Genomic DNA, 9621 nt, shown 5'->3' on the forward strand with positions numbered 1-9621 from the left:
CAGTACATACAGAGAACAGAGAATCAGAGAATTTACAGTTGAAAGTTTGTCATATGCACAGTAACGTACAACGAATGAAATGTACAGAATGCTGAATAACGTAAAATCTACAATACGTACTACAAATGTACAAAATTAAACTATTTTAAAGGCCGCATAGGAAAAATAAAGCAACATCAATGATGACAATAATAATAATAGTAAACGGTCACTCAATTTAAAATAGACACAACACAGTTAAATACCACAAAATATAGACACTGTAGACAAAAGAAAACCAATGATAAAAAACAAAAAACAATGAAAAATAAAAACAGCAATTAAATGAAAAAGGGAAACGTTACAAAATAAGACACATCTCCAAAAAAATGTGGTCTGGGTAAAGTAGTCTGAAATGAAAAAGCCCCGATTTTATTAAATAATAGGATCGGAATATTAAGCAGCACAGACTCACTGAGGAATGAGTATGTGCTTGATAGTAACGGCTCACTTGTGCACAGTTTACAAGTTCAGCATGTTTACATGTTCTGTTCGGATTATAATCACCCTTCCTGTTAGAAAGATAAATAGGAACACCCAGACTTTAAAACAGCATAACCACTTAATCCCTGGTGAATGCACGTAAACAGGATCTGTTTGTTTTCAGATACAAGTTTCATAAGACTGTTTTACTCGGAAAAAAAATCCTTTTTATGTTTAAACATCCTATAAATTGTGTTTTTTAAAATATACTGCACATCAAAAGGCTAACGCAGCAGTTTCACATTTTAAAATCTCTCACTGTAGGCAAATACTTTTATATAATTGCATCCTCTGTATTGTGGAGGTAGTCCAGATAGTCCAGAGTATTTGTGTAAGAGTTGCGGGGAATCACAGAGGAGTAAGGAAACAATTTAAATAAATGTGTAAATGTATGACTGTGCACCTTTTATAAGGAATAGAATTCTCTTGAATAAAAAGTTGAACTCACTGGCAGTAAAACGTATAGTTAGCCAGTTCAATACACTTTACAACCATTGGCAATTTTAGGCCATTTTAAGGGGGGCTCAAGGAAGTTTCTCAAAAACATTTTTTTTATTTAAAATTAATGTAATATAAACTTTTATTTTATTTTAATCTTTTAAATAAATGTTGGTGTTTCAAATTAGAGTTTGCAAAGGACAAACATTTACAAGTTCAAAGGGCGTGAAACATGTTTAATATCCTGTGTCGCTGTCGCCGATGTTATGCACCTGTAACTCAGCCAAGAACAGAAACGCAGTGTTGACCAATCAGAAGTGGTTGTGCCAGACCCATGCCTTTGGTTGAGTCTCACTCTATCTAATCTGTAAGGGGAAGCGCAGTAGTGCGGTTGTGAAGTTTAACGTTGGAAGTCTCCAGAGAAGAATTTAGTAATTTCATGGCACGGGTTAGAATCCAAATTGAAATGTAAGCAAGTAAAATTGCTAAATGTTAGAACATTGTGGTAATATGGCCGTTAATACTCTGACTTGTAAAGTGGCAGGTTAAGTTCCTTCATGGTGTTAATAGTGTAAAAAAACATTGTTTTTGGTATCTAGCTCGGAGATTATGAGATAATGAAATTACTTATTTAACGGGTGAGGTTGACACTTTTGCAAGGCTCTATATCCGTGTCACATTCTCATTAGTGGCTGTGCCCCCTAAAGGTCTGATCCTAGAATCGCCTCTGGCTACGACAATGGCAGAGGAGACACACAGCCAGGATACTGTGAGGAATGTGTGTTTTGTCATGGACAGTACGTATAAGACCCATACAAATACAAGTTTGTAGTAGTTCATGGCATAGCAGGGCACTGCAGAGTGTAGCAGGATGTAACAGGTCATCGCAGGGCACCTTCTGAAATTGTGTTTAACGATACAATGATGACTTGTGAAAGAAATTAAATGTTACGAATTAGATTTTAGGGATATAGTATTCAGTAATCTGGACTACATTTTAAAAAATAGCCCTACCAAAAGTGTTAGCTACAGTAGGTTATTCATACCACCTCTGTAATGACAGTGACTAACCAAATGGCTTGTTACGCTCTATTTTTCCTGTCGTACAATCTCATATAAACCTAGAGAAATACAATTGTGTAGGTTTTTTTTCTTTCCCTCAGGCAAAATGGATGGGTGGGATCATAAACTGTCCTCATTGGTTAGGGACTTTAGGAATTTTAATGGCTCTTAATTGCTCTAGACTTCCTCCAAACCAGAACGTTCCCCCAGATCAGATCGGTTACACGCAACTGCACTACAGACAGGACAAAAAGGTAGGTCCTTCGAATATTTAGTCATGGATATTTCTTTCAAAGCTAATATTAAAAGTTGCTTTGCCGTTTGTTTAGTTTCACTTTTAAGGGGATACTGTAGAAATCCTACAAAAATGTATGATTTGCAGACAGATTACAGTGAATGTTAATGGGGGTGATATCACTGTCTCCACCACTTCCCCTAACAGTGGCCTGCTCAACAGACACGTTGACTCAAATGTATTGTCTTTTTAAAATCACAGATTGGGTACAATGGAAGTGAAAGTGTTGGTGGATGGTATCCCACGTGTTGTTTGCGGAGTTACAGAGAAAACAACATGCCAAGAAGTAGTCATAGCGTTGGCTCAAGCCCTGGGTATGTACACCTGTGGCTCAACATGATTACAACATTTATGTACTGACATGTTGACAATGCTAACAACCGCAGTGTCATCCTTCTCTTTAGGTCAACCTGGGCGTTACACGTTACAGGAGAAATTTAAAGACTTTGAGCGGTGCATGACCCCTAATGAATGCCTTCTGGAAACTCTTGAGAAGTATGGTGAGCAGGCCAGGGAGGTCCAACTCACACTGCTCCACAACGGACCCTCAGTCTGGGATGAAATGAACAGGACAAAAGTTGGCAGATATCAGCCCTGCCCGCCATTAAGAAGAAAAGATGCAGGCACCAGAATGAGGCGGGGCAGCAGTTCACTAAGTTTGCATCGTCAAAGCCTGCCACCGCTGTCATGTTTAAGACAGGAGGAAGAGCAGCACAAAGAGGTCTTAAAAAGGCCTAAAAGAAAGTCTCTGACGCTCATGGAGGAGGCCTGGGAATGGCTGGAGAGTCTGGGTAAAGGCAAGGTATATAGTACTGCTTGTGATAAGGAAAGCAGTAAGAGGACAGATAAAAGAAATCGTACATCTTTAGGTGTTTCTCTCAATGTTAACGAAGGTAACCCAGGTCAAAGCAGCAGATGCAAAGTCAGAGGTCAGAAAAGTTTAAAGTCCAACTTGGACAATCAGACATCCTGCTGCATGGGAAGTCAGACCACGAGTAAAGAAAGCAAACGCACACTGAAAGCTCAAGTGGCACTACCTGATGACCTGTCCAGTTTAAACAGCGCTACAACTGAAGATGAGAAAAACGGTTTAAGAGAAACCATAATATATCAACTCAGCTGTTTGCAGGATTTACAGGTCCAGATAGTGTGCATAGACAAACAGATTTTGGAGCTTGAGGAAAAACAGAAGACCATAAAAGCTGAGCAGGAGACTCAGCAGAGAATGGTTGAAGAGGAGATGGAACAAATCAAGTTTTGGGAGAATGAATTCAAGGCAGAGGAAGGTTACGAGAAAGATTTACAATGCCAGTTCCTTGAGATGAGGGCAAACGTTGTGGGGTGCAAGACTAAACTGGAGGAGTACAAGCGCAAAATGCAAGGGCTTGATTTCTTTGCTACTCAAAATGTTGTTCAAGAGGATTTCGAGCAGTTCTCAAAAGGTGAAAATTCTGCCACAGAGATTTCAGCTGTTTCAACTAAGGACCTAAATCAGCAGCAATCTGATTCACATGGGGACATAAACATCAACAGGAAGCTCCTTCCCAGAGAGGACTTGCACCCTCCTCATGCTCTAAATCCTCCCAACCAGATAAAAGAGCGACGACCCACCGGGCCCACCGAGCTGAGGGAGTGGTGGGCACGCTGGGCTCAAGCCCAAATCCCTCAATCGCAGACTAAAAAGGTGATCCACCGCTCTGAGCTCACTATACATCTGGGCAGTACCAAGGTTTAAAATCAAATGAACAGAGGTCACCCATTTGTAGTCAAATACTAAGAATGCTTCATTGCTACTGCTACAAATCCTACTGGTTTAACTTGTATTGAGCATTTGTAAATGGACTGTTTATTTGTGTCAGACTTACTGTTCCATATTAGAAGGGCACCACGGTGATCCTTAGCAAGGGAACAAGGATAAGGGGGTGAAATCGTCTGTCCAACAAAAAGCGCTTCAATAAAAAAAAAACTGTAAGCCTTATTTTATGTACAGCACATTTTTTATCATGACAATGAAATCAGAATCACAAAGCTTTAAATTTGAAATAACATCTGCAGGTAGGATTCCTTGCCCGTGCAACCTTGCATTATGTTACATTTTGGTATATATATATATATATATATAAATAATAGTATTGTACATGCTACAAGCTTACTGAAAGAGATGGAAACCAAAAGGACAATATTCCTGCCTTTGCTTCATGACAGCTTTCAGCTGAGCATTTTGGGGATTCTGCACTTCATGAAGATGAACCGGTCTATACGGAACTATGTGGAATTGTCTGAGGACACAAGCAGAGAATGGTTCTCTGTAACTGCAATAGTATTCGTTTAAATTTTCATTTGAGAGTGTTTGGACTGGACTGAAAGCTTTCCATAAGATTCATTTCTGGTGAATTCGTAAATGGTTGAGAAGCCCCAATTGTTAAGGGTATTTAGAGGGGAGCACTTGGATTTTTTTTTTCTAAAAATTGCTGGCTAATCTCTGCAACCGTCTTTTTCTTACGAGTCATTTATTGCATGTAAGTGAATACTGGAGTGAAACATTGGTCAACATAAAATGTTTTTTTGCAGGTACTTTGTTCATAGTTTATTTTTTTAGTCAAATCAAGCAGCCTGCCACTGAAATAATTCAATTACAAAATAGCTCATGATTTTAATAAAACTTTATTTCAATTGTTTCATTCAAGACCATTAACAAAAGTACATGAGAACCTCTGTCCATGGTTCAACTGAAACCCAGTGATCTCCAAAGTTGAAATTAATTTAGACTGTAACTTCATGTGCAGAGGCACAACAGCACACCCACCATGTCTCCAGCGCACAATAACTGGTAGCCTGATTTCTTAATGCTTTTTTTTTTAACTGAATTTGTATTACTTTCTCCTTTGAGTTAAATTTGTTTTGTTATATCTGAAGTTTCAATGAACCATCACTAAGCAAAAAAGCACACATTACATACAGTATATTCCAACCCACAGGTTTGGGATGCATATCAGTATTATTTCTACTAGAAAAGAAAGCCACCCTAAGATTGTTCTGAATGTTTTGGTGGTTTGGCTGGGAACAGAGGATGCATCTAATTTTTTTCAATTTTGCTTGTAGTTTTTAGGCACCTTATTCAATATTAGCAGATTGAGTTTCAATGGAAAAAAGCAAAAATATGTGCAAGAAAAAAAAAAGTAGTATAAAAGAACTGTAGATATAAGATGCCACAAGGAACTCTGCACCTGGGAAAAATTGCTTTAGTGGAGCATGTGAATACCAAAAAGGTATCTCAAGGCTCCAGATTGGTAGATAACTCCATTAAATCAACTACCTTGACATTAACCACACACACACACACACACACACACAAACACCATGCTTTCACTTCAGCTCTTCAATAAAGCATTTTAAAAACTGCTCAAAAAAACCGAGCAGAGAAGAATCCTCAGTTTAAGCCTGCACATGAAAAATATGATCCTCCTTATGGAGGGAAGTTTGCTTTGCTTTATGCATCTTTTAGGAAAGCATACAGTAGTGGAAACTTGTCAGTGACACCATTTTAAGTTTCCTTGGGTAAAGAGCAAAAATAAGAAAAAAAGTGGAGCAGATGCTCAAAAGACATGCCAACAGTCACTCACCCAGGCAAACTACTGGACAGATTACAGGTGCAGAATTCCAACCAAAGGAGATTCAAAAAAAGGACAGACAGCCAAAGAGTCACCACTCTGACTTAGAGGGACAAGACTCTCAGAAACAAATACCTCAGTTACACACTATAATCACTTCTAGGATACATGACACACACACCCGCACACACGTACACACACACACACACACTCTCATAGACCCGATGTACACTGCAGTGTTGAACTCTGTATCAAGTACATCATACATGGGAGGCAGGGAACTGTGGAATGAGAAGAGTTCCCTCGCAGGCATCGAAGGGGATTAAGATTACACATGCCAATTACTGTATGTGTGCGTATGTTTTATGTATGAGGTTGTGTGTACAAGCATGTGTCAAATCAAATTCCCTTAGCCCCTGTTGTTGCCCCTTGGGACAGCATCCGACCAACAGGGTGGGCTCTGTATTGCTCAGTCAATGACACCAGGCTGCCGAGTCTTGCGCTCCACATTAAAGCCCTGTGTAGAAGAGGACCGATGTAATTAATGTGGTAGCTTACAATTTAAAAAAACAAAACTTTGTATCGACAATATTTAATATACAAGTAAAATTCGTAGTACAGACAAAATGGGGCAAGAGCACAGGCTTGTTTGTACCTTTGAATTGTCAGGACCACGGGGCTGTCTTACAATCACCAGGCGAGGAGCACTGGCGTCGTCAAGAGTGATGCTCTTTAATCGGTTAACCAGACGATCCGGACGTGGAGTGGCCACCTGTTTAGGCCCCTCACTGTAACGTTAGGTACATAGTGAGCATTCAAACATTAAGAGCAATTATTTATTTTATTTTTTTTTTAAATCTTAAATCATTTGAAAAGTTTAAGTACAACAACTTTAGTAAATGTTGAAATTATAGTTAATTTAACCAAAATGTAAAAACAGGTTATGAGTACTTACCTGACTCTGCGTACGTTGCAGGCACTACATTTTCCTGTGCGTTGATTGAGGACAACAGAGAACTCCACCTCATCCCCAGTCTGGAGTTCTAGGCCATCTTGCACTTCTTTTACATGGAAAAACAGCTTCTTGCTCTCACCCACTTCATATGTGATAAAGCCAAACTGGGGGCAACAAAACAACTTCAGTATTCCAAATTGGAAGCAATTCATTCCAACATAACCCATTAAATGGTAACTTTAAAACTGAGGTTCTCTGATACATGTGGTGCAATGATTAAACAAAAAAAAATCATATATATATATATATATATATATATATATATATAAATATATATATAAATATAAATATAAATATATCAGTACCTGGTCTTTGACACATTCCACCATGGCTCTACGCTGAGGGACCACATTAGAGGCCATCTTCTGACCAGTTTGGGCTACTGTGCAAACTTGGAACTTAACAAGTTCTCCTTTCTGCAGACAATCGGCCTTGTTTGACATACCCATGATTCCAAAGGGATAATTCTGACCTTTAGTTTCACCTGAATCCATAAAGAAGGGAGCAGGGGGAGATTTTAATCTTCCTAAGAAAAAACAAACACTGCTTAAATGTTGGGTCTACAAGTCCCATCAAAACTTGACACTAACCTTCCTCTGTGACTTCAATTAGCCCTTGGTATTCAGTCTGGGAAGGGTCTACACTGCGTAAGGGGCGGATAACTTTCCCCATCATTGCGGTCGCACCAACATCCTCACTAATGCCATTCACTGTAATTGGAAACAATGGAACACACACACACACACACCTTTTATTTGTAGGAACTCCCAGCTACATTGCCATATTAACAAATGACTAAAAAATGTTACAAAAACAGTTGGAATTAAACCCCTCATACCTGCAGCCACTTTGGTAACTTTTTCAGCACTGACTTTGTTTCCTTTTCCCTTAGAAAGAGTGTATTCAACTGTGTCGCCCAGCTCCAAGTTCTCCAGGTCTCCACACATTTCACTGAAGAATAGATACACACAGACAAGGACAGATCTTTAAAAACCATTAACACGTAAATGAATTTGTCCAAAAGCATCTAAGATTTAAACCTGTACCTGTAGTGAAAGAAAATCTCCTGGTCGTGATTTGCTGTCTCAATGAAGCCGAAGTTGTCCTTCAGTGTGGCAACAAATCCAAGCAGTCTCTTGGCATTGGAGGCATTACGGTTGAGGACCCTAATGGAGACTGCGCTCTGCTGGCCAGTTCGCTTCACTTCGTTGATGGAGAACTCCACCTAGAGGACAAACATTAATAAGTCACACACAGGGGGTAGACCACACACAAACTAAAATTGGGTAATATTAGCATGTGTCAGTCTATAAGAGCAGACCTCATTTTTCCTACCTCTTCAACAGTGTCTGAGAGTTCAATACTTTTATGTGCAAATCCTTTTCATTTAGTTTTTTTTTTAAAACCCTTTGTATAGTCTTCATTTAATCTTTAAAATAATTAAAATTAAAATTAAAATAAATAAATAAAAATAAAACCTTTGTGCAGTGTCACTCAGTAGATACCTTATCTCCGACCTGTGGGTATCCTCCCCCCTCTAGGTCCTTGTTATGGTATGGCACAGTGAGCTTCACTCCACAGTCTTCATAGGCAATCACTCCTTCCTCAGCTTCCTGCAGAGAGGGAAACAAATCACATCTTTTCAATAATCAGCAATACCAATGCTTGATCCAGCTGGCCACGGCAGAGGGCAATTCTCACCAATGCTACACCCGTTTCCAACAAACACCACCACCAACGTAAGACAGATTGCTTACACCAACAAACCTGGTGTAAGCAGTCAATGTCTTAAATAATGAAACCAGGTGATTTTTTGAGTGTATGTAGTGTATTAGAAAATAGTGAGCAGACAACCCACACAAGGAAACACTGCACGATGCATTATTCTGTAGCAGCCTAGTTGGTTAGCATTAGCCTAGTCTACTGTGACAGCCCTGGAGTTACAACCTACAATTAAAGGGCTGCATAATTATCCATTAGTGTAACAGTTTCATTGGGAACACATTTGCAATAGTCTTGTTTTAATTTAATCCCAGCAAAGCATGAGACTATAAATCAAGATTGCCAGGCTGCTTCATCACAGAAAATGCTTGAGAATCTGTTTTCTTGCAGCAACTTCAAATTACCGTAATGTTTTGAATGTAAAACATATTTCAGTCTTAATCTCAAGTGCCAAAAAAACCAGGGTATTGGATAACCTCATTAAATGAAGGTGGTGCTTATAAATCATTGAGGAATGACAAATATAAAATTATTTTTATTACTAAAGACACTTAACAGACTGTTCCCTAAGATATACGTTTGGGACTACCTTTTTATCATTAATTGTGCAGCCAAACAACTCCCTGAATCAGTGATAAAGTTCGAGTGCATGATTCTAAGGGGTTAATTGGTGATGAAATACCATGCGGTTAACTAAAGAGGTAAAGGAGGCAACCAGTGGGCCAGAAGCCAACAAAGACTAACCTTTTCTACAACTTTAGCCTTGAACAAATTAAGAGAAAGACACCTATCAGACAAGGCCGACATCACACTTGTGATTACAGAATTCTTACACTGCATAATTTGTGAGCTTTTAGACTGTTCATATAAAAAAGGTTTAGGAATCAATTTTTAGACTAAATGTTAGTGAAAAGCATAACACACACACACACACACACACACACACACACACACAC

The 9621-nt window shown here is 38.9% G+C and overlaps 2 protein-coding genes across 14 annotated transcripts in view; one reads left to right on the forward strand and one right to left on the reverse strand.

Moving 5' to 3' along the window:
- Positions 1 to 2203: 2203 nt before the first annotated feature.
- rassf11 (Ras association domain family member 11) lies at positions 2204 to 4418 on the forward strand. Its single transcript, XM_034877854.1, has 3 exons — positions 2204 to 2276; positions 2519 to 2631; positions 2722 to 4418. The coding sequence occupies exons 2-3, from the start codon at positions 2529 to 2531 to the stop codon at positions 4050 to 4052; spliced, it is 1434 nt and encodes a 477-aa protein (XP_034733745.1). The 5' UTR covers positions 2204 to 2276; positions 2519 to 2528; the 3' UTR covers positions 4053 to 4418.
- A 547-nt stretch (positions 4419 to 4965) lies between these two features.
- The window catches only part of csde1 (cold shock domain containing E1, RNA-binding), a 16285-nt gene continuing 11629 nt past the window's right edge, over positions 4966 to 9621 (reverse strand). For 8 of the 13 annotated variants that reach the window (XM_034875982.1, XM_034875980.1, XM_034875981.1 and 5 more), the window contains 9 exons: positions 9410 to 9427; positions 8449 to 8556; positions 7990 to 8168; positions 7782 to 7894; positions 7534 to 7653; positions 7249 to 7427; positions 6884 to 7047; positions 6584 to 6716; positions 4966 to 6445 (listed from right to left, as the gene is read on the reverse strand). In XM_034875982.1, the coding sequence (XP_034731873.1) occupies positions 6398 to 6445; positions 6584 to 6716; positions 6884 to 7047; positions 7249 to 7427; positions 7534 to 7653; positions 7782 to 7894; positions 7990 to 8168; positions 8449 to 8556; positions 9410 to 9427 (1062 nt within the window). In that variant the 3' untranslated portion in view covers positions 4966 to 6397. The remainder of the gene's footprint in view (positions 6446 to 6583; positions 6717 to 6883; positions 7048 to 7248; positions 7428 to 7533; positions 7654 to 7781; positions 7895 to 7989; positions 8169 to 8448; positions 8557 to 9409; positions 9428 to 9621) is intronic. The other 5 variants (XM_034875979.1, XM_034875978.1, XM_034875976.1 and 2 more) reach the window with 1 other exon arrangement.

The sequence above is a fragment of the Etheostoma cragini genome, chromosome 7, assembly GCF_013103735.1.
Source record: "Etheostoma cragini isolate CJK2018 chromosome 7, CSU_Ecrag_1.0, whole genome shotgun sequence".
Classification (NCBI taxonomy): Eukaryota; Metazoa; Chordata; class Actinopteri; order Perciformes; family Percidae; genus Etheostoma; species Etheostoma cragini.

Coding starts and splice junctions, on each gene's coding strand:
- rassf11 (XM_034877854.1), top strand. CDS start 2,529: ATGGAAGTGAAAGTGTTGGTGGATGGTATCCCACGTGTTGTTTGCGGA. Junction 2,632..2,721: donor AGCGTTGGCTCAAGCCCTGG/GTATGTACACCT, acceptor CCTTCTCTTTAG/GTCAACCTGGGCGTTACACG.